The 26,502-nt window shown below is 35.9% G+C and overlaps 1 protein-coding gene across 1 annotated transcript in view; it reads right to left on the reverse strand.

Annotated features, from left to right (window-relative positions):
* Window positions 1–26,502, reverse strand: part of LOC149543009 (Ypt/Rab-GAP domain of gyp1p superfamily protein) — a 175,483-nt gene that overhangs the window by 64,260 nt on the left and 84,721 nt on the right. Inside the window, exon 6 of the mRNA XM_089797940.1 lies at window positions 12,709–12,831. Within this exon, the coding sequence (XP_089654066.1) occupies window positions 12,709–12,831 (123 nt within the window). The remainder of the gene's footprint in view (window positions 1–12,708; window positions 12,832–26,502) is intronic.

The raw sequence follows: 26,502 nt of genomic DNA on the forward strand, positions 1-26,502 counted from the left end.
ATTTTGGTTAGCACATGATGAACAAGTTTGTCTTGTATAAATCCTTGAAAAAACACTTGTTAGATACTACAGCAGCAAATTCCAAAGTTGTGCAATCAGCGTATGAAAATGCAGTGAGAGTAGAAGTCATATCGAAGACTATGGAAATTGTTGATCTTCCCACAGTGCATGACATCATTGTCAAATTCAAAGCACTGAGAAACAATCTTGTGTTTTTATTTCATGTTAGTAGTTGTAAAAGATGCATTACATGAAAAAGTGTAATTACATTTAATGTTAGTTACATGTATGTAAAAGGATGTAATGCAAGTTGCATGTGCAGTTGTATGCAACCCTTTATTTTCTTCTATAGTTAGACTAAGTCAAAGTTGGTTGAGTTGCTCCCACTTTTTCCTGCACCTTATTCTCAACTCCTGTGCCTATATAAAGGAGTGCCCCCTCATTGTAAAATCATCATTATCTTTATGCATGAGAGCTCTCGAGAAATTGTGCTAACAGAACTTTGTTTGTGTAAGCACTATTTTGAAAGAAAGTGAATACAAAGGAGCATTTGAGACTTAACTTTGATTAAGTGAGATTGTTACTTGCATGAGTTATAAGCTTTTTTTATAATTTATTTATCTTTGATTCATGTTATCTTGTGTTCTTGGTAATTGTATCTCATGAATTGAATAGAAAAGAGTTAAGAAGCAATCGGAGTCAGAGCGGTTGTGGAAATATATAGCTAGAAGCTTTGTCTGTAGCTTATACTTCTTTCTTAATTCACAAAATAGTTAAGTTAGTTTTACTTTTACGAGTCCTTGTGCCCTAATTGTAAAGTTTTTCTATATAGAAGTATGACTGGACTTAGAGCCAAACCAGTACATTTACAGCTAGCCTTTGAGTTAGTGAAAGTTTATCGGTATCATTGTTTCCAGCTCTTGATAGAAGTGTAGTTAGAGATTCACTTTGCCCATTACTTGCTCCATGAGTAAGTGGATTCTTTCTTGAAATATAAAAAGAAAGGATATTGGTAACACCCATTTTATAAAATCTCTGAATTTCTTGCTTACCTTGAGTTGATCCAAGGAATGGTGAGAAGGGGGAAGCCTTCCCTTTAAGGTAGGAGAGACTCTATCTCACACACTGTGGCTAGTCATCCTATTTTACGACTGGACTTTTACCCAAAATTGTCGGTTTCAAAATATCCACCCAACACATCTTGTATCCAAGAACCTTAGTAATCAATCTCAAATCATGTTGTCTAATGTCAATGAGGGTCATAGCTCACTTGTCCCACTTGAAACCAGTGTTTTTCTGAACTTCCTTCTTAACCATCTTCGTTGCAACAAGAAATAAGCCAGCATTATCAAGTCCAGTTACCAGATGTATCATTTCCTTGGTTATCTTGGCCGATTGATCACCAAGCCAAAAGAATTGATACTAAGTCCTGCTAAATATTTTCTTAATCCATTCAGTCTCCTCAATGTCCATTACATGCACTGTATTCAAATTTTCTAAATGTTTAAATTCATCCTTGAATGACTTGTCATTGTTATGAATCTTTCCCAAATCTTCCCAAATGTCTGAGTTTCCAATAACCTCTTATTTATGGTGAATAGAAGCTCTGATATCTTCAACATATAGGAGTTCATCGAGGGTTTGCGAACATCCTCCCTCAGCGTCATCAAAAGCTCTGATATCTTCAACATGTAGGAGTTCGTTGAGGGTTTGCGAACATCCTCCCTCAACATCATCTTCCATTGACTTAAAAGGGTGTTTCTTGTATTGATACCTAGGTCTCTCATTGACATCATTAATTTGTGGTTTATCCATGTCTAATAAATTGAATTCAACTCCAAATAGTTTCAAACAATGCTTGCAAAGCAATTAAATACCTTGTAATGGCATCCAAGTAGGTTTTGCATGAAATCACTTTGAATCTTTGCTCAAACTCTCAAATCACTTTTTGTGCTCCTAGCTTTGGCAACTCGAATGGTGAACAATGAATTAATTTCATCTGTTAAATCCTTGTGAAAATCATTTGCCATTAATGCATTAGGTCACATTGTCCAAAAAGATCATATACAAACATAACATGCACAAACTTGCAGTAATCATAGAAATCACCATATAAACACCTACGAACAGAGATATTGAATCTCTCCATCTTGATATTCCTTAATCAAAGCTTGCATAAGCTTAACGCTACGATCTCGTGATCTCAATATTTTCTCTTAATTGCTCCCCCTAAGGCTTTGGTAGCTAATTAGGTTGATTAAGAGGGTTCAACACTAGGCACTGGTGCTCCCTTGTCCACTAGAACATTTTGTTCCTTTTCTTTCCATAACTTACCATTTCCACTTCTGCTTTCTTTCACAAATTTCTTGTTTATGTTCTCATAGGTGGTTTGGTTAACAATGTTGTTCCTTCTCCCATTATAGTTGTTCCTTATGATATTAAGCATCCTTACATTGTTCACAAATCCATTGAATCTGCAATATCTAGTAGTATGCCCTAGACTATTACACCTGTAACACGTAACAAAAATTTCCATACCTAGGTTCATTCTCTAGTAATATGTCTAAAGTTGTTGCATTTGTAACAAGTAACACCTGTAGATATGACATTGTTGTTTCCAATAGGTCTTCTTGCATTGACATTAGATCTTTCATTTGCTCTTTTATTAGTTCGTTGATTAATCTAGCTTTACATTCATGTGATTTACGTCCATAAAGAAAACAATTGAAACAACAACCAATAAAAGGTGTAGGATCAATGTTACCTTTGTAATCTTTCTTCATGTGTCCATACTTATTGCATGTGTAGCATCTTCCCTTGATCTTCTCTATCTATTCTCTAGGACTTCCATTTTGAGTAGTTATCTGAATAGGTTCTGGCATAGAGTTTTCTTCTGCTTCTTTGGAACACTCACCATCATGATATCCAATTCTAGTCATGTCACCTTTAAGTTTCTACTGCACTAATTGTTCATTAAGTTTATCATTGCTTGAGTAAAGCTTCTCAACATATAACTTTGTTTCCACAAGCTCATCTTTGACAATGCTAGTATACTTCTCAAGTTCTAGATTTTTAGTCTTCGAATCTTCAAGTTCTAATTTCACCTTTCGCAAGGCTTTTGATTATGTTCCTAGGATGGCTTTATTTCAAAGGCTTTGGGAGATTGGGATTTCAGAGATGTTACTGCTATCATGAGATTATACAAAACTGTGATGGGTAGATTCAAAACTCCTGATGGTTTCTCAGTTTCGATCCATAGCACCATTGGGGTTAAACAAGGATGTCCTCTCTCTCCCACTTTGTTCGGTTTGTATATTGATGAGCTTGAGGATTTCCTTTTGAAATCTTTGCTCCCTGCAGATGGCTGCTACTTACACCAAGTTTTGATCTCTATTCTTCTTCTCGTTGATGATGTAGTTCTTCTTGCTTCTTCTCCAAAGAGTCTACAAAGGCTTCTGGATGGTTTGGCTTCGTTTTGTGTTCAGAGACAGCTTGCAATTACCCCGGGTAAGACTCGAGTTACAATCTTTAATTGCTTAAAGACTTCTTATCTTCACTTCTTTTTTTAGGGACAGGAGATTGAGATCACTTCTTCTTATACGTATCTGGGAGTGAAGTTTTCAGGGCCTCACTTCAGTATGAGACCAATGATACAGTTCAAAATTAGTAAGGGGATGGGTTCTCTTGCTATACTTAAGAAACAGTGTTTCAGACACCATTTCTAGGATACCTCGTCCAAGTTATCCTTCCTGAACCCTCTTTTTCGGCCGACTGTTCTTTATGGCTCAGTGGTTTGGGGGCCTTCTCTCCTTGGATTGGACTGGACCTTGATCAAACAGGTTCAAACATTGCTTTTACGCCACATCATTAGATGTCACAGGTTCACTCCTCATAGTATCATTTTTGCTGAGTTTGGTGCTCATACCTTCAGTCTTGCGACCATATTTGATCTAATTTGGTTCCTTTGTCATCTGCATGGCTTTGCGGATATGGCTGGTGAACGTGATAGATACTCCTACCTAGCGTATTGTACTTCTGTTGCACTACGAGTTCTGATACTAGCTCTCGTGCTCATTGCTGCTATGCTTGAGCATCTTCTCTACTAGGCTCGATTGGGATTGATATTAATCGTCTCCCTCCTTATCAATTCTCGTTGAATGCCACTGCTCATCTCCTCCCCTCTCGACAAGAGTTAAATGAGCATGTTAGACTTGATATCTACAGAAAGTATGTTACCACTACATGGACTAACCCTCATGGTGGCTTACGGCCGAGGATGGCCTTCTATGCAGAGCACTTTTTGGAGATTAGTGATGGGATTATTGTTCGTCCTAGTTAGCTTTCTCGACGGCGGTGTCGTGCCCTACATATCTCTCTAGAGTCTTTCAGAGTTTGTTCTCACCGTCTTCATGCTCAAACTAATCATCATATTGACAAAGGTGAACATATCTATAAGTTGTGTAATCTAGCTGAGGTCAAGACAAAGACTTGCTTTATTTTTCGTTGCCTTATTTTTTACGAGATCAGAGGGAGATTCTATTGTCTATTTCGGGACTGTTCTCTTTCAGCCTTCTTCAGTTATTGTGACCAACGGTGTCTAGCGCTTTATCTTGAGGAGGTCACTTTGCTCTGCGATAGTACTTTACAATCACTACTTTCTCACCACCATACCTCTAATCAGCTTATTACTATCTTTTTCACACCCTTATCTCCTTTACAGGGTGTGAAAAGGCCATCTAGTTTTATCAGTTCTACTAGTTTCATATCTATCAAACCCCGCAGTGGTTTTTTGCATCAGCGACACTCTTCCACAAGTACATAGAGATAGTTCAGAGCTCCTCTTTACTCACAGTCTTATTGTTATATGACTAATTTCTTTTTACCAAGAAAAGACTCCTAATCTTTCCTTGGCCTCTCTCTTCTTGCTTCTTGTTATTCGCTTTTCTCGGACACCATTCGGTGCTCTTGCTGTTGTCATCTATCTGATTGTAAACTCTCAGTCCCATAGACCTTTTGTGGTCTTTTATTGGACATTAATAATTTAACTTATCTTATCTTATCTCCGTGTTAGCTCTATTCAGATCTTCAAGTGTTGCATCAAAATTACTCTGAGGAACAGTGCTGTCACACAATGACTAAAGACAAATATTGTGCCATGTCATCAATTACCTCAGCGGACAATAGGAGATAAATATAAAAGGTAACCAATTGTAACACCTAATCATTGAGTGACTCAGTGGCCACATTTTTGCTTAATCCGGCAAACATAATAAGGGGAAATCAACCATTGCTGATTCAGAAAACTCTTCAAAAATAATGATGATATCTCTCACAGCTGCAAACATTAACACCCACAACTATGCACTAATCTGAAGATTCTCTGTTAGGAGTTTTGACCCTGTTATGAGTCACTAAATACATATAGTACATTAGTCCTTGTTAGAGGACTTGAGCTTGTTAGAGGTATCAACCCTGTTAGGAGTTGTATTACAAAAGAAAAGTTCAATGCTTAATGAGGACTCACTATCCAATTACAAAAATAGTAATTACAATACCAAAATGACTATACTAACAACACAATGCATGATTAGTTTGCTATGCAGCTCGCATCTGATCTGATCTAGCATCAAGGCTTGCATATAACCATCACAATATCAATATAGCATCATCATTCAGGCTCACATACGAAATCCATCTTTTCTTTATATCCTTCTCAATTAATTACCCAGTCGGCTAACAAAAACTCTTCACAAAACATGTGACATAATATCCAAAATTAAATATTAAGCAATGCTATAAAAGGGTTAATATCTAGGATGCCGTCCCTACAATGTCAAGTAATTGAATTTGTAAGACAATTCAATTCTTTAGGCCAAATTGCCCGATCATAAAAAAAATTGTTCCTGGATAACTTTATACTCTGCCAGTTTAGCCTTTTCTGATCAAAACATGTGCCAAACAACATCTAAACATAAGCAACTTTATCTAAAGCATATATACACCTTTTATTGCCATATTCTGAAATTGTGGCCATATCTGATCAATACCTTATGCTCATTGATCAAAATTGTTCGACTGTACATTGTCTACCTGCTTTATACTTGGGCTTTTTCTAGAATACTTACTACCAAAATTGATCATTAAGTCAAGCAACCTTACCAATGCATTATGTTGCAATCAATGACAACATCTATGCCTTCAGTACCGATCACTTGCCAACAAGAATATATTCTAATATTTTAGAGGAGATTGTACTCATTGGTCTTTGTTAGGGGAGTACATTGATGACTTGATTGCCTTGCTTTATGGTCTTTCTGTACCCAAACACATCCAGGAGCTTCACTTCCATATACAGGGCTTCACATCCAACTAGTGCTCACCATAGGGTTGTTTTCCATTGTATTTACTAGGAGGCAAGCACAAGTTTCTGTCTTGTGAATTGCATCAGCAAGCTGTTCTAGTCTTTCTGTTCACAGGATGTGTTCAATTGCTTCAGCTTTACTCAGATTGATTTTGTAGGTATCTAAAGGATATATCAGTCATATTTCTGCTTGTATATAAGACAAACAAACTGACATGTTTGCAAGAGCTTAGTGTCTTCTTTATTATAGTCCATTATTGTTTAATGAAGCCTTGAGTGTCTCATTTATGCTGACCAACTCAACATATTTAACAAATCCCTTCTTTGTAGTGGATTTGAGGACCACTTCTCTAATACAAGGTAGTGAGGTTAACTGAAGCCATCAGTGCCATTACTTTGAAACTGAAACTAACTTTAGATGCGAATAGTTTAAGATAAAGAGGCTTTTAACAAATGATAGTATTCGTTGATGTCATGATAACATTCGTAAAACCAAAGCATGCATAGATGTAACATTTTTGCATTAATGAAGTCATTTTTTATTTGAACCCTGATGCCTCTTCTATGATGCAGAAGCATCCGTGGTAAATTGGCGATTGGCATCAAATAAAAACATTTTCCCATTATTTGATTCAAGTTTGGCAAGCTTTGGAGCAAGGCGTGAATATCCTTGAATTCAAACCTTGATTCTCTCCTCAATAACCATGTTACAAATCTGACACTGAAGGTACAGAAGTGGTGAACTGAACCCTGCGTGTGATGATGGGGACCTTGATGTCCACATACAACTGCATCGGGGCTATATCGTCGGATACAAATACCTTGTTGGTATACATTCTACGTACGTCTGGCATTTTCTGTCTTCTCTACTCTATGGATGCAGCTATGAAGGTGAATTACAAAGAATGCTAAATTTATTGAAAGTCTATCATCAGCAACACGTGTCTTGGTAGTTATGGAAATGGATGTGTAACAGATCATCCTTTAAACCACTAATTAATGGAAGTTTAAGAAAGGAATGGTGAGTGGAAAGAGGAGGGGCCCAGGTAAGGAAGAGAGGGGACAAGTTCAAAAGCCAGAAAGGGGCAATGTATGCCTTCATTTCCTGAAACGTCCTGTCTCAGGTTCTTATGCAAGGAATGGATAAAGAAGACAAAGAGCAGTGCCTGTGATTTAGAGGTGAGGGGCTCAAGTGGAAAAAGAAAGAGGGAACGAAATACATGAGAGTGGCAGACCACGGATGAGGGATATAAGTGCACTGTTGAGTTGCAAAGTTATGGTTGACCACAAAACGAGGAAGGCTGTTGTATAGCCAATCATTGCTATGCGACAAGAGTGATGAGGCTATTGTTTAATGAGATTGTAGTTGAATCTTCTTTGTGTTCATAAGCTTTCATTTGTAGGTAGAGAGTCTCTGCATAAACATATTGTGTTCTGTTATTTGAATTGAGAAAGTAGTGATCCGCATGAGGTATTGTATCTGCTGTATTGCTTTAAGTCTCTCGCACTATGAATGTGTTGCTGCCAAAGTGATGGGCATGTGTTCTGATTCTTGATGCTCTAAAAACAGGAAAGGGTTGTAAACGGTTGTGGTTGTGGATCTTGTTGCCATCATTCTAATCTCTTGACATGCATAAATTCAAGATGGTATCAAACTAAAGCAGGTATTTATAAGATTGAAGAAAACTTTTCTCATCCTAGGAACCAAAAAACAGATCTCAAAGTTACAAGACAAAAGTTAAGTCTCAAAAGTTCTTATATCTTATATGAATGGTTATTTTTGTACTCAGAATAGTTTGCAGCATTTATAAGAATTTCATATATCTATGTTTAAGTGAAGTCGAAAATTTGAAAGAAAATAAAGACAAGAGTCCAAATATTCATTACGTTTGTTTTATGAGGTATAATTCTGAATATTCTGATATCAAAGAAATTATACCATTATTAATGTTATGAACACATCAGACAATACCTTTTGGGTCACTACCAACTGAAATATCGTATAATTTATTATACTGACGTTGTATAACTATACAAGGGACTTGTTTTGTATCTATCTTACATATTTTGCGACATCATGCAAAAATGTTCCCACTTTGGCCTCCACTAATGAGTACAGAAGCCTTCACCATCAAGCCAACACAAACTATTATAAGCCTAATGATCATAATTAGTTAATAAGAGTCATTACCTCAAGATGCGACTTATAACCTTAATGGTACATTCATCTACATATAGGTAGCATATTACTCTATTAATTTACAGTCACATATCTCTTAATACCATCTTTCTAATATATACCACAGGAGCAAAAATTGTTTGGGGAAAAAACCGGCAAATCATAAGTATAGATTCTTTGGAAAAATCGTGTATTTTGGATTTCAAAAAAATGTAAAAAATTATAGAAAAAGAGGAAAAAACATTTTTTTTAAATTAAGGTCATTTCCATAGCATAGTGATATAGAGAGAAAGTAATAAAGAGTTTAACTCGTGAATTGTAGAAAACAGATTTGGTCATTTCTATTCATATTGTTGATTGATTAGGAACATATTCAGATGCCTTTTTAAGAGGGCAGTCACCAAGTAGCTGCTTGAAAACTGAGAAACTATTTTTTATATTACGATCATTTCTATAGCATACTGATATAGAGAGAACATAATATAGAGTTTAACTCGTGAATTGTAGAAAACAGATTTTGTCATTTATATTCATATTGCTGATTGCATATGCACATATACCTTTTTAAGAGGGCAGCTACGAGATAGTTGCTTGAAAACTGAGATCAAATATTAGCCAAGTCTATTAGGTAACTGAGATCAAAATGAATTGTACAAAATAGATTTTGTCATTTATATTCATATTGCTGATTATATATACAAATATTCAGTGACATTTAGGCGATAGCCTACAACACAACAGTAAATTGTGAGCCTCTCATCTGGGAGCTCTTGGGTTCGAGTCTACTCAAACCTTAACAAACAATAATAATTTATCTCAACAGATAATAATTGATTAATCCAGGCTTCGGCCCATTACCTATCAAAACTATATATATATTCAGTGACTTTTGAAGAGGGCAGTCACCAAATAGTTAAGTTTGAGATCAAATAATAGCTAAGTCTATGAAGTAACTGAGAAAAAAACTTATCATACTATTTGAAAGTGCAGTCACCAAATAGTTGTCTAAGTCTGAGATTGAACACTAGCTAAGTCTATGAACTGAGTTTATCAAACAAAATTTTAGCTACAGTTAGGAATTTATTTAAAGTGGAAGCCATTTTGAAGTGATTCAAGACTTCAATTGCAATTGAGGCAACAAGTTTTACAGGGGTAGATGAATATTTGAGAAAGCTTATCAAATCATAGTCCACAATTGTAATGCTTTATATTCCATAACTATTATGGTTAAGTCATTTATATGAAAATGTGGTAGAATTCAACAAAAAGACATTTGTTTAGTGGAATAAAAGATTATCAACCCACTGCTTTTGGCAATACCTAGCTTGCAACTACTAGGTAGAGACCAGAGTTAACAATAAAATTGAATATATTAATTATTATATTAAATTATTTTTTATTTTTTATTTATTTTTTTGGCAAGTGCTTTTGACTGGAGCTTTGAACCAGTGGGGTCACATTAAGGGGGACCCCATCCCAGATGAGAATGTAGTTGTCGAGGCCTTGACGGCTCCTAAATACACCTATATTTATACTGCCAATGAGAATGTGGCTGCTGAACTAGGTAGAGACCAGTGTTAACAATAAAATTGAATATATTAATTATTATATTAAATTATAATTTATTTTTTACTTATTTTTTTGGCAAGTGCTTTTGACTGGAGCTTTGAACCTGTGGGGTCACATTAAGGGGGACCCCATCCCAAATGAGAATGTAGTTGTCGAGGCCTCAACGCCTCCTAAATACACCTATATTTATACTGCCAATGAGAATGTGGCCGCTGAGGCCTTGACGCCTCCTAGATACACCTATATTTATACTACCTAGATCACCTGATTACCTTATTACAATCATATCATTCCTTATGACTCCTGAAATGACTGCATTTGTTCACAGCCGAATTCCACGTCAACATCAAAGTGCACACCAACGGACATGAACAACGGTCGACCAACGAGCAACATGGGCAGGAGGAAAATCACGGCACTAATGGCCCCATCGTAAATCAGAACACAAAGACCCACCAAGATTCGAACACTTGACCTCATACAAATGAAGCTCATGACGCTACTGTCACGCTGTGGGGTCATCCCCGATATTAAATTATATATTGAAATTAAGCATATATAATATAATTTTACACTATTTTTAATTATCAATAATATTATAAACAATTTTCAAAATGCAAGATATTATTGACTGTTAATAGTCAATAATAATTTGCAATTATTTTATAACATACGATAAAATTATTGATGTCCAACAAAAGACTACAAAGAGGGTCCAAGGGACTGCCCACAAACACCAGGAGGCCATCTACAATAATAATTATAATTATAAACCATGGGCTAAAGGGCCATCTTTAATAGTTCACAATAGTTATAATTATAAGATTAGTGTAATATTAATTATATATTTGTTTGTATTATAATCCATGGGGTGAGGTGAGTAGAGAGCTTAGGTGATATTAAAGCTGCAATTTAGTGCAAATTAGCTAGCGCTTTGACACTATCTCACATACCATCCATAATTTAGGATAATTGAGGCCCTTTCAAATTCATTTGATGACTACCACTGCTCTATGCTCCTTTGTTTAGGGTTTTGTAGAGGTCAGAAAGAAAACTGAAGGGGCAAAACAATAGATTGTTTTCATGTCGATTCTGTAGTGACTTTGCTTCCACCTTGAATCAACCAAATTTCTGAGTGTTTCATCATTTTCATGAATTTTTCTAGGGTTTTGTAGGTTTTTGCAATATTTTTTATATTTTTTTTGCCTTTTTCAGGGATTTTAACATGATGTTAATGTGCTCTAAAAAAACAAGTCATTAAAAATTGGATCAAAGATTGATCACTGATTTTTCAACGAATAGGGATTTTTTTAGGGAGAAAACCGAATGGCTATAGGATTCAGGGCTAATTGGGTACAATGAGGATTTTTTGAGAATTATTGCTTCTGTGCTATATCAAAAATGAATATTTTATATATTTATCCTGTATACCTGGTATGTACATCTTTTAAAAAAATCTTTATTTCATTTTTAGTTTAAAGAAAACAGATTGAAAAAAATCAGAAAACATACAAAAGCACTTGAATAAAGCAACCCAATAACATTTATAAAAAATAATAAATAAATTTTAAAACATCGTTTAAATATTAAAAGATTTAACAGTGAAACTTTAAAGAGAATGATAAGAAAGGAACCAAGAGAAAAAAGATAAACAAAAGAGAGTTGAATAAATATATATTTATAAAGGGGTATTCAACAAGGGGCATAACCTTTTATTTTAGAGGTGAATCTTCTTTACAATGCTCAATGTGTCAAAGTCCTATGTATCAATATTCAACAGAGAACACCTAAATAATGTAGTAGATTGACAAAATCAATTCAAACCTATTTTCAGAAGAACATCAACATCAATATCAGTAAAGTAAAATTTGTAATATCATATTTGGATTAAGTAACCAGTTCAGTTCTGCAACTTGTCAGTTTCAGTACAATCCATCTCAGATCCAGATTCTCATTTGATGCAGGTGCAAGTGTGCCCACAATTTGTGCTTTCACCTGTGGGTTCATCCTAGATAAACCTACAAGAACCTATGACAAGTTTTGACAAGTTTACTGGTTCCATGATTAACTTGACAGCTTTTTAATATTATTTTGCTTTCAAATCATAACATCAAATTCATAACGCTAAAGTAGGGCTGTTGACACAATTTAATGGTTGTTATCTAACTAGATGTGATTGTGACATTATTGGCATATTTGCCCGAACAATATGATCATGCAATGTATGTGTCATGCATGTGCACACAGTAATGTTGTTATGAAGATTGTGCTACAGCAATGTGATCAACAATGAGTGTCCATTTACTAAGAACTACCAAAAAACAAACATCCCTTCAACCTCCAGGCTATCCACAACTTCAGACTAAGGAGATTCACAAATCACAAATGACAAGAGCTCAGAGACATTGGGGACTTCATAATCTAAGAAGAAACTACTAACAGTGAAAGGAAAAGATCAATTAAACACTCCAGCATTCAAATCGCCCTTTAAGAATTAATTAAATAGCCAAATGTCGACTTATTGCTTGACATCTTTATCCATCCATGCATACAATGTCTAACAATAAATTAAAGACCCAAATGTCAATTAATTGCTCACCTTGACAATAACCAATGTCTTTATCCATCCATGCATACACAGCCAAGATATCCCAAAGCTTAGCTAAATTCACTGTATTTTCGTAAAACTTCAGGGTCCTGTCTGTTCGCACCACATCTAAACCTGGCACACGAAAACAATATCCTTAGTGAGCCAAAATTTCTTTACATGCAATGCAACAAGGATGTAGATAATATCGTTTAATATCTCAAATTCCATAAGTCCTATTTGTGCTATTGTCTCACCAAAGCATCCTAAAGATAATTATAAGAATAATTTGACTAGCATGCTGCAGATTCATCTTCTTAAAATGAACTGATTATAATACAAAAGGAAAGTTGCCAAAATAAACAACAAAATTGTGTTGTCACAGCTGGAATATACAAACACCGAATTCAGGATCTCAATCCAGGTAACCTTTTTTAAGTTTTTAGTAGCACTTAGTCAATGATGCACCAAACGCAAAAAGAAATAAGAACTTCTGTTTTGGTCATAAAACCAATTTCCACCAATAAATAGTCATTCAATTGTTTTGAAAACATGAGGATTCTTTATATGCAATGCAACAAGAATGTACACAATATCACTTACTATCTCAATTATTCTGTATGTCTTAATATTTGTGCCATTGTCTTGACTTTCACCAAAGCATCTTAAAAGATAATTACAAGAATTATTGGACTAACATGTTGCAGATTCATCTTCTTTAAACAAACTGATTATAATAGTACACAAAAGGAAAGCTACCAAAATAAACAACAAAATTGTGTTGTCACAGATGGAATATGTCAATGCCTAATTCAGGATCTCATTCCTGATAACCTTGTTAGTAGCACTTAGTCAGAGGTGCACACTCTTTGGACAATCATAAAGCAATAAGAACATCTGTTTTGGTCAAGAACCCAATTTCCCCCATAAAATAGTCATATCACTTGTTTTGAAAACTAGAGCATTCCTTGGTTTTTCCATTCTTTCAACTTTGACATTTTGATCCTCATATTAGTTTCACTTCACAAATCCTATCATGGCACTGGAACATCAGCGATTGATACATGCCCTTTCAACTTTTTGTCTACGACTTTGTTTTCACCATTACCTATGTTTGAGTTTTCTGAAAGTTTATGCCTGCCCAAGATCCCAAGTGTTGGGCCAAATCACAGAGTTGTCCCCAGGCTTTTCTCCCATTTATCATACCCATAAGAGAGATATAATAGGTTCTAAGAATGTTGAGGCACTTCAGAGGTGTAGGACACAGCCAGTTTGTGGGAATTCATTTAAATACCCTGGAAATTTTGTCATGTCTCTTCCATGAGAAAACATGATAGCCAAAAGTTCACTTCGGAATTTCAGCATTTTAAGCCTGCCAAATTTGAACCTCAAAACCAGATATCTCTTAGCTAATATAATTTTTTTTTAATGATGGTTTTATTGAGACAATTGCCTCAATTTTGTTTCAAACAGATAATCCCTTGCCTTCATTTTGTTTAACTTCCCTTCATAAACAAGAATTCAAAATAATGGTTGCTGATGAAAACTTGCCAAAATTATAAAATGCTTGCCACAGTCGTTCTCCCAGAAGATGATGAGAGGCTCTGAAAGCATTTATGTCTGAATGTAAGACTAGAAGAACCAAGTCAAGACAAAACCCAACTCACACAACATGTGACAGGATGACCGATTATTTTCAGTTTTGGAAATCATGGAGATGCTCTTTTTAAATTTTGTAATGACTAACAATAACATAAGTTATTGTGTAAAAATAATAAGAAATCTCACCCAAATCTTGTTTAAATAATACTAAAAAGGTGCAAAAGTCATTTTCTACTTATAAATTCAACTTCATAAAAGTGTACTATGAAATTTTTAAAGGGCCATCTATTGTGTTGAATGTGGTCAGTGATAGATTTAAAACTTGAAGCAAATAAATTTACATGCAAAAAAAATAATATTATTAGAGTGGAAAAAGAGGAAATCTAAGAGTTTTAATAGGGATCATAATTATGATTGATCAGATGGCCTACAATTGCTTTCATATAGCGATCATACCGTCAAGTTTCAGCAGACCCTTACTGCATTGAAAGGAAAAGAGAACAAAGTTGATGGTTCACAATTGAGCTTAAATCAACAAAGGACTCACTAGAAAGTACCCAAATGTCACTTATAGAAGAAGAAAAATAACTTGATGTTGCAGAACAACTCAAGGACCAAGAAAATGAGGAAAAGCAAGTGATAGACAAGCTTGATAGGATAATAGAAGATTTTAATTTAGAACAGTTTGTTGAGACTTTAGGTATAGAGCTGGGACAATAAGAAGGTAAACAAGATGATGGAAATAACTTCCAATCTTTTAAAAATCCTGAAATGGATGCAACATTATCTTTTGATAATCCATTTTTTTAATTTGAGATGCATTACTGGATTAGATTGTGTTATACTTTTTGCATCAATGTTTCGAATCACACTCAGTGATCCATCATTATCTCCTCTAGCCCTTCTCATCCTGGTGATGCATCACTGAGTGTGATTCGAAATGTTGATACAAAAATTATATAACACAATCTAATCCAGAAATGCATCTCAAATATGATAAGGGATTGTGGAAATCTGTTCATGTCAATCTGTTTTTTGTGATGAATGCTGTGGCACTTGCTAATTCTAGTAACATGGGAAGTGACAACATCAAGATCAGGGACCCAAGTTAAGTTTGTGGGCCTTATGCTATTCATGATATTGGGCATGTGTTTCAACAAGAGTTACCGAGGGACACATCCCCAGTCCTATTTGACCCATCCCAAAAATGGGGACATCCCAAGGATGTGGAGTGCCTTGGGGACATCCCATCACTGTCACATAGTATTAATGTTTGAGTTTTGATAATTTGTTTCACTTCGACTTTCATGTGAACTCTCAGTTTAAGCTATTTAACACAAATGTTATAAACTAAAATGTCAAGGTTCTATAATGTATATAGTATATACACATGCTTTATCCGTGTTTTCATATGAATATTAGAAAATTCCCTATTTATTTTAAATTTGTTATACTTTCTATAATTGGACACTTTCTCGTCCCCAAAAATGGCTCAAAAATCTGGGACAAGGAAATGCTTCCCCCCATCCTGGAAACTCAAGCTAACCTTGGTTTTAATTTGTTAAGTTTTCAGATCAGCAACAAATGGTGAGCAACTTGATAAAGTTACTTCATTGTTGAATATCTATGCAAGAGATCATCGACAAGGATTGTTAAAGATTAATGATCATGGAAGGTATTAGGATAATAAATAATTGACTATTATTGGTTAATGGTAATCTATTGTAAATATTAGAATGTTTCTAATATTTAGTTAGTTGTAGTTATCTTTTAGCTTTTTAAGCTTTCTTTTAGCTAGAATAGAATGTTTCTATTCTTTACAATCATTTCCTAAGAAAACATTGCTTTATTCTTTTGAATATATAGACCTCTAGGTCTTTGTTAATAACAAGCAAGTATTTTACCAATTACTTTATAGTATGGTATTAGAACCAATACTTAAAATTCTTTCCACAAATTTATAATTTCTTTCAAAATTATTTGTTTAAATTTTTCAAAATTACTTCTGAGATTTTCTCTACAACCCGTAGGGTTTCTGTTCTTGAGAAAATCGTATATGGTTTCGTATGTTTGTGTTTTAGGCTCGCATTTTGATCTTGCTTCTTCAAATTGCGTCTGGGTTTTTTGGAGGGAAATCTACAAATCGCGACTTTTTCTGGTCGTTTTTCTTCTGCAAAACACGAGCGCCTAGGGTCATTTTATCTGCTCACACATCTGCAATCGTTGGAGGGTGAAGTTTTGCCTGCAACATGCAATTTTTTTTGACGTTTTTTCTTGCAACGCGCGACCAGCAACCTCTTTATTAAAAAAAATCCATTTTTTTTACATTTTCCTAGTACAAACTGTGCTGTGACTTGCCTCCATTGATGTCTCTACCCAAAAACAGCCTAAGCTTGGCTATTTGCAACCTCAGATCACAATTTTTTGGTCTCCAAAACTCCATTTTTCTACAAATCCAAGCTTTCATGGTTGTCGCCTAGGTTTATCTAGAACCCTAATTTTTGACCTCGAAAATAATTTTTGATTACAAATTCTTCGTGTATTTTTGAGAGCTCAATTGTGTTGTCGTCCATTTTTTCTAAGTGCCTCGACTTTTGAGCCAGCAAATCTATAAGCCGGCAACATATTCTTTTTGGGTTTTTTGAGCTCTCTTTTGGGTCATCCTTCAAATTTTTTGGGTCTTCCATTTTTCTGCCCCAAAGACTATGCCTTCACAAATTTTCACAGTTTTTGTTGAAAAGCATACCTTGGCCTCTCTAACAAACATTCTACTCGAGAACAACTCAAAATTCAATGATCGAAATTATGGCACTTGGAAGCAGTAGATCATACCGATCTTTAAATATCGAAATACCAATCAAATTGTTCTGGGGGTTACAAAGCATCTGACTTCTCTTGGCATTGATTAGGATATATGCAATCTGAATAATCAAGAGGCGGTGATGCTTCGCAAATTATTCGTTGTTGATGATCAACTCTCTCAGATTCCACCCAGGAAGATAGTTGTCGAGATATGGGCACATCTCAAAGGTCTTCATGAGACTTCTAACAAAAGCAGAGCTTTCTTTTTTAAGAACACTATTTTTTATTGTCATGGATGAGCAAACCTCACTCCAGGCACACCTAAATAGGATTCAGGAAATCCATGATCAATTGCTTGCCATCGGTCGCAAAATGGAGGAAGAGGACATTGTGGTTATCACTCTCCGGAGTTTACCAAAGTCCTATGAGCATTTTATCAAAACTCTCAACATCACATCTTGTTGTGTTGATCTGAAGTTCACTGATCTCTGCACACTTATTTAGCAAGATCGGTGGAAACAACAGTTCGGTAGCAGTATGCTTCTCAGGTACTTCAGCTTGCTCACGCCGATATCTGCGGCCCTATGGCCACTCCTCCTATTCCTAGGTCCAGGGATTTTCTATTGTTTGTTGATGATTTCAGTTGAAAAATGTGGGTGTATTTCCTTAAAAAGAAATCAGATGCATTCCCTATATTTCAAAATTTTAAACTTTTAGTTGAAAAAGAGTTTGGGAAATCTATTGTCACTCTTAGATCAGACAATGGGGGGGGGGGGGTGGATTTGCTCTAATGATTTCTCTAGCTTCTTGGATACTCATGGCATCAAACGCCTATTAACCGCACCCCACATACCACAACAAAACAATGTCGTTGAATGACGGAACAAAACAATCACCAAGATGGCTCGATCCATGCTCAAACACAGACACGTTCTAAGTAGAAGCAGTCAACGCTGCAGTTTATCTTTTGAACCGGTCGCCCACATTAGCAGTCAAAGATAAAACTCTGAAAGAGGCCTGGTCAGGTCGCAAGCCCAAAATCAATCACTTGAAGGTTTTTGGCTCCCTTGCTTTTGTTTGGATCCCCGATGCGTCACGCACCAAGTTGGATGCCAAGAGTCAAAAATTCATGCTTGTTGGATACAATAGTCTTCACAAAATCTACCACTTAATTGACACTAGGACATCTCGTCTCATGTACAATCGTGATGTAGTCTTTGATGAGCAACGAGGACCATTCATGCATATTTCTCTTGTCCCAGATCCAGCAAACTAGCATACAAAGGCTCATGATTTGGGAGTTAGGCTTCTATTAGGTCCACCTAATTGTAGGGCTCCAATAGCTCCTATAGCTCCAGTTATATCAATGATCCCTATATAGACACCTCCAACTTATCTTGCAGAATCACCTCGATTTGTAGATGCTTCACTTGAGTTTCATCCAGATTGATCCAGATTCTTCTGATAAAGAACCTGATCACCAAGCATCTCCTGATATTAATGTTGGTCGTTCTCCTCTCCAGCCTAAGTGGTGGGCTAAGACTCTTGTTGATCTTTGTGATGATGAGCTTATTGATGAAAAAACTACTCGGAAAAGGAGCAAACCTAAGACTTTGTTAACTTTTCTCTCATAGCCAACATTCATAGTGTGTTTGAACCTCAAACATATTCTGAGGCTAAAGGAATTCCAGAGTGGGAACAGGCCATGACATCTAAACACCAAAGCCTGCTAAAGAATAACACCTGGGTCATTTCTAAGCTTCCACCAGGGAAGAAGACCACTGGCTACAAATGGATTTACAAAATCAAATACAAATCTGATTGTACTTTGAATAAGTACAAAGCTCGTTTAGTTGCGAAGGCCTTTTCTCAGCATCAAGGCATTGATTATGAGAAAACCTTTGCTCCTACTGCAAAGATGAGCACAATCAGATTAGTCCTAGCCATGGCAGTACAATTTGGCTAGAAGATACATCAAATGGACGTCAAGAATGCTTTCCTGAATGGTGATTTCCATGAAGAGGTCCACATGACACAGCCTCCTAGTTTCAAGGTTGCTAGTAAAGACCATTAGGTTCTCAAATTGGTAAAAGCTATCTATGGCTTGAAGCAGGCCCCTTGGGCATGGTACATAAAAATTGATAAGTACCTTAGTGATCAAGGCTTCAAGAAAAGTTCTTTATACTCAAATTTATACATCAAGACTACTGACAGTGACATCATCCTTCTCGTTATTTATGTGGATGACTTGATCATCACTGGCAGTTTGGCATCTTTAAATCAAGGAATCAAACAAAATTTATGTCAGTCTTTTGATAAGACTGACCTTGGGCTCATGCATTATTGCCTAGGTGTTGAGGTTTTGCAACAGTCTTCTGGTACATTCATCTCTTGGTCCAAATATCTCAGGGCTCTGTTAGACAAATTCTATATGCAGTGTTGCAAGCCTGCATCTACACCCATGGAGAAAAGTCTCAAGTTACTAGCCAAGTCTGATTCTCCTCCCGTTGATGATACTACATATAGGCAACTAGTAGGCAGCCTCATCTACCTCTCTGCTACTAGACCTGACATCAGCTTCGCAGTCAGCTACATCTCACACTTTATGACAGCACCCAAGGCTGATCATTGGATGGCCGCAAAGCGTGTGCTCCGTTATTGTGAAGGGCACTTCAAATTCTGGACTTCTTTACTCTCAAAGTTCTAATCCTAGACTCAATGGGTTCACAGATTCAGATTCGGCTCTACTGAAGATAAAAAGTCAACTTCTAGATATGTGTTCAGTTTGGGATCTGATGTTGTCACATGGACTAGTAAAAAGCAGCAAGCAATTTCTCTCTCCTCTACAAAGGTCAAATATAGAGGGACTACCAAGGCAGAAAGTGAAGTTGTTTGGCTTCATCAAATGCTTGGGGATATGCAAATGTCACCAGCAGCACCGACTACTCTGTTTGTTGATAACTAAGGTGTTATCATGTTAGCCCGAAATCTAGTCTTCCATGAACGAACCAAGCGTGTGGATGTTCACTGTCACTACATACGACAGCTGGTTGAAGACAAGACCATAGATTTGCAGTATGTTCCTACCACAAATCAGACTAGAGACATTCTCACCAAGCCTCTCGGTCTTGGTGAGTTTGTCAAATTCAAAGGACAGCTTGGTGTTGTAGATAGATTAACCATTAAGGGAGGGTATTACGATAATAGATAATAATCTATTATTGGCTAATGGTAATCTATTTGTGATCTATTGTAAATATTATAATGTTTCTAATATTTAATTATCTATAGCAGTGTTACAGGACTCGCCGAGTCATGCCAGGACTCTGCGAGTCCGAGGCAGAGTCCATGTTTCCAAGGCAATCTACCTCTGGACTCGGACTCGGCCGAGTCCTGGCAGAGTCCACGTGGACTCACCGAGTGCAAGGACTCTGTCGAGTCCTGGGCAAGTCCAGAGCCCAGGACTCTGATTTTTAAAAAAAAATTAATTTTTTTTTTTTTTAAAAGATAGAGATTTCCGGAAGATGTTTTTTACAATGTATATGAATTCTGAAAATGATGTGGCATGTCAAGAATCTATTAAGGATTGAATCTTAAATCTTAAATCTTCAACTTTATATTATGTTATTCAATTTTTTCCTTCAAAAGTTTGTTATTATACTTGTATGATTTTCCGAGTCTTTGCCGAGTCCTGGTCGAGTCCGGTCGCCGAGTCCGAGTCCGAGTCGGATTTTGACTTTCCGAGTCAGAGGCGAGTCCGAGTCCCGTAACACTGATCTATAGTTATCTGTTAGCATTTTTTGCTTTCTTTTAGCTAGAATAGATTGTTTTTATTCTTTACAATCGTTTCCTAAGGAAACATTGCTTTATTCTTTTGTATTTATAAACCTCTCAGTCTCTGTTAATAACAAGAAAGTATTTTACCAATTACTTCATGATAGAAGGTGTTGGTTCCCAAAATCACAAATTGGAAATCCAAGAGCTTGCCAATTCTCCAATAGGATTCCAAATCAGTTCAGGCCAATGAACAAGAATAATTCAAATTCCTTTGCACTTCAGGCTTCACTATACCTTGTTGGGTATACCTTCACCTTAAACCCTTATTAATGGCTTTTCTATTGCGAATTTTAACTTTTTGAGTTCTCTAGTTGGTAAAGTCCTTGAACTCGATCAAAATAAAGTTGAATGTTGAGTGTTTGAATTGATTGAATATTCAAGTAAGGTTATCAATAATTAATTAGATGCTTGCAAGAAGGAAGTATCTAGATTTCTGACTTAAACTATAAATCCAATAACTATATTTCAATGATTTTAAAAGACCGGTGCCTCTGCTTATCTGGGCAACAAAGTCAACTACAACAAGGATTATTATGTAGAATTTATGAGACAATATTTATTTTTAAATATCAGCAATTACTCTTGTGCTCTGCAAGAGATAAATTCAATATGCAATTCTATGTTTATCCAAAAGGAATTTAACTTCTTAGGTGGGAAGCTCGATTAGTCAAAGACGAGGAAATACACGTATATTTCACACTATCCCTGTTTGTTGAACAAAGAATGCGGCAACAAAATCTAAAACAGAAGCCTTCTCTAGAATAATTCAATAACCTTCTTACTGATCATAAAGGACAAATCCACACTATAAGTTTAATCTCTTTGTCTCAAATAAATATAAACAAAAAGACTTTTCATTCATCATTAAAATATAATATCTGAACTTAAGTTACAAGTCATGTCTTATACTCCTTATTCCTCCTTACAAAAATCTGGATGTAATGTATTGTTTCTTCCAATATCTTGTTGTTTCATTTCAAACATCTCTTATTTATATTCTATCCAAAGGAGGACATGACTTTTCAAAAGAAAAGCCATATCTCTTTTTAAAATTAAAAATATCTTCTCCTTGATTATAATTGCACTTTTGTAATTTAAGGCATTTTACTTTATTATTTTAATTGCAACCTTTTAGTGAAGGAAATATTCATTCTAATTTTAGCGGTGCTTTTATGTTTTGTTGCTAATTACTATTTCCGTCATTTAGGGCTTTGAATTGAAACTCGAAGACTCCCGACAGCATCCATCTGATAATCACTATTTGATAATGTTAGTCCTGCCAATGTTGGATTCTGGCATATGAATATTATTAATCTTTTAATGGATTTATTCAGGCTCCATGTATTTGTTCATCAAATATATACTTTTGTCATTCCGTGTATGCCATCGTGGAAGGTTACAGTTTGATGACTATTTAATATTGACAGATTTGTTTGTTTCCTCTATTTGTTTATTGCTCGATTGGGTGTATATTATCCTCCCTCTTCCGCATACATTTCCAAAATCCTAAATCTCTACAGCTTCTATCGAATGAAGAATATTTTTTATGAATTTCTGAATGTGGGGCTATATGGGCAGCATGGCCCCAATATATAGGGGATTTTTAATGAAGAAAAGATGGAAGCTTAACATCGTGTCATATCTCTTTTTTCAGAAGATCGTCTATATATTTGTGAATGCTTCTATCTTTATTATCAGGCATGGCTTTCTTCTCATTGCTGATGTGGACTTCATTTCTATTGTTTATTTCACTGTTGATGTTAATGGCCTATGTTACCAGAAACGAGAAATGAGAAACGTAAACTTGACGAGAAACGAAAATTTGAAAGGTTGCGTAAAAGAAATGTATTATATATATAACCAAACTAATTTATTTCTTAGAAATTAATTCTTAATTCTATCTTAAATTGTATTAATAAATTACTATTTCAATTGCACAAAAAACTAATAGTTGACTGTTACTAAAGTAATTCTCTAGATTTTATAAAATCTTAAAAAATTTAAAAAGAAACTTCATTAATAACACTCTATGTTTCCAAATATTAACAAAATTAAAACTACTACTTCATTAACAAGACTGAAACTGTTACTTCATTTACACACTAAAACAATACTAAAACTAAAACCACTAAAACTAGTTTAACAAAACTAAAACTACTACTTCACTGCCTGTTACATTCTCTATGCACATTATAAAATATATTCATGGTTTTTTTATTTATAACCTTAATCTCGCACAGCACAAATATTATTAATAGTTCTTAAATTTATAACCTTATTCCCACACAGCACAGAAACAGCCGTTGTGCGACAAGAAACCCGTTTCGCACGTCACAACATGAAATGGGGCTTCCCCGTCACGTTTCTGGCAACTATGATGGCCAGAGAGTTAAAAGCAATATCCTTAAGTGATAGCGTTTGAATTGTCTTTTATGTATTCCACTTCCTTCTTGCATATATTCGAACGGTTCTTACCATTTCAATTTCCAAGCATATGCTGATCTGGATTATTGTCTCACATGGCTGCCTCCAATCTGCTGACCTGTCTCTTAAAACCTGCGGTAAACACATGTGTCTAATATGCTTGAACGCTGCTCCATCTGTATACAACAGAAAACTTCTGAAAGGCCTGGGTCATCTATCAACAAAGGGTCACTCCTTATCGATACAGTCATTCAATGCTTTAACGGAACTTGCTTCTATAATGATCCCATCTTTTGGATACTATCATATCAGCAGCCACTTCTGTGTCAATTGAACCATCCAATGAGGAGTTTAATGGTATAAATGCAGTGGTTGATGTATTTTCTAATGAAGCTACACATGTTGATGATTATGAGTTTTCATCAACTACAAATTCAGTTCAGTTTTCTGTTGCAGCAGTTAATGTTGTTCCTATGTCCATATATTTCGATGTGGCAACACCTATTGTTAATACCGTTAGCATGAGTAAATATGGTTCACCTGCAGCTACATCTTTTTCAATGCATGATGGTGATAATATGCATTCCAGTCGAATATATATTATGTGGATGGATACAGGGAAGAAGACGTTTCATAGATCTTCTATGGAGTTGCCTTATGGTGACATTCTGACTTCATCAGCACAAGTTTTGAATGCTAGGCTACAGGGGGTGGTCCTGATGATGCGGGTTTGCAATTGGTTTAACTTCCATATGGACATCACATATTGGGATCCAGGTGGAGGTTGGAGTCAATTGTGTTACTTAATTGCTTGAGGACAAGCAATTTCAAGGAGGGTGGATTTGTAATGATCCCATCTTTTGGCCTTCACGTTCTCCAAAGTCTAAGTGGAGGATAACAAGCAATTAAATTAATTTCTTATAAAGTCATTCAACTAAAAATTAAAGGTGACTTTGTATTTAATTAATTTAGTTACAAAGGAGTAGCTTCTAGGGTATGTATTAATTGGAAGGACGGAAGCCTCTCGTGATTTAATTAATTATTGCCAGGGAGGAATTTCTAGGGTATGCATTAATTATTGGAAGGAGGAAGCTTCTAGCTCTTGCAACTAATTAATGTTTTAGTTCCTTCCAAAAGGATGAAGAAAAGGATAAATAGGGCTGAAAGTTTTATTGTTGATTATGGGATGATTATGACTTGCATTTGATAAGAGCTTGGATGTGTGAATCACACTCCCTTCTTTTGGCAATAGAGGACGTTCATTCTTTGTTGTAACATTCTAGATGTCATTCCCTTAGGGTTTGGCCTTTGGAATACATCTCTTTGTAATTGATTGCAGCATTCTCAGCATTAATATAATTTCAGCCTTGGTTCAGCTTTTGGGCATTCCTGGGTGTCCATTACAATGGTATCAGAGCTTGCTTGCAAAGTGTTTCATGAAGTTATAACCGGTGGGTGCCCATTACAATGGTATCAGAGCTTTCTTGCAAAGTCTTTCATGAAGTTATAACTGGTGGGTGCCCATTACAGCTTCATATGATTTTGTCTTCCAGGATTCGCAATCATTGTATATAAGTTTAGTTTTATCCTAACAACTCCATCATTTCTGAATTCATTTGTCTTTGCTTGTTCTTGATGTTGTTAAGATTTTGTTCTAAGATAGGGTCATGTTGCTTCTATTTCTTTAGTCTCAGTTGAAAAGTGTGGATTCTCAATCTATAATGGAATTGTTCATATTTAGGTTCTGATCAAGTTGATCAGCAGTAGCAACACTTAGTGATTGGGCATGACTCTTATCATACACAGATTAAAACACTTCTCCCCCATTGACATCCAATTCCTCCCATTTCTCAGAAGATTCAGCTCTATTGGAATCTTGTGATATAATATCGGATACTTTTATCCTCTCTTTTCAGTCTTCAAGGCACTGCCAATACTACAAAAAGGATTCGGATTCATTCTTTCTAAGGATTGCAAATGTGTTTTAGATGATGAAAAGGCACCTGCCTTGGGCAAACAAAATTTATTCCAGCAAATACAATTCAACCATTCCACCTTCCTGTTCTCATTCGCCAACAAAGTATAACTAATCTTGACTAAGTATTGACCACTCTTAGCCCCACACCATTTGACCTCATCCCGATCCCTTCACCTTATGACCTTTCTCTTGTTCAAAATGCTAACAAAGAGTGTTGTAATCCTCCTCAAACAATCCAAGGGTGCCCAGATCCTTCCACTTAACATCCTGCTTGACCTCAAAACTATCTGTGTCGATAAAACTGCATACCTTCTCCCCCCAATGTTGTGTTGAAGCTGCCACAATGTTCTGGGAGATCCAGTCTTGATCCTAGGCCGGTTGCCCGTCCCAAGAATCACACCAGAAATCTTGTCCCAAGCCTTCAAAGGTATTTTGTCCTGCTCCTTAGTTCCATTCCATAGGAATTTACACATCCTTCGTTAAATAGTTTTAATCATAATGACCTTGCAGGGAACTTTAAAGCATGCCATAGAAAATAAGCATGGCAGAAATGAAAAATGTCAGCATGAGGATGCACCCCATCAAGGTGAGCCACCTACTTTTCCACCCTTCCATCTTTACCAAACAACCATCAATCAACTCCTTCCAAAGATTCGCCTTACCAGCACCAGCAAATAGGAGAGTACCAAGAAATTTACTTGGGAGTTGGCCAATGCGAACCTCGAAAAGCTTAGCAATAGCCCTTTGCAATCCCACCCCTGTATTGAAGAAGAAAATTTCTGATTTGTTCCAATTGATGCTCTGTCCAGTGGCCGAACTATAACAATCCAAAGGTTGTCTCATCACTTATGACTCTTGCATTGAAGTGACTCCAAACAAACATCATCTGCAAACTAAGAATGAGATGCAAATCCAATCCTCTGGTAATCTCTATTCATTTCCAAAAACCTCTCTTCCTAGAAATAGTCCTACCCAACACCTCGATTAGTACTATAGAAAGAAAAGGAGATATAGTGTCCCCTTGATGAATGCCTCTGGAAGTCTCAGAAAAGCCTTGAGGGCTACCATTGACCGAGATAGAAGCAAGATAAGAACAAATCTTGTTATTTATCCATCTCACCCATTCTTCTGCAAACCCAAACCTCCTAAGCACCACAATAAGA

The sequence above is a fragment of the Cupressus sempervirens genome, chromosome 8 (genome assembly GCF_028749045.1).
Source record: "Cupressus sempervirens isolate cs-2001-9-10 chromosome 8, ASM2874904v1, whole genome shotgun sequence".
Lineage (NCBI taxonomy): Eukaryota > Viridiplantae > Streptophyta > Pinopsida > Cupressales > Cupressaceae > Cupressus > Cupressus sempervirens.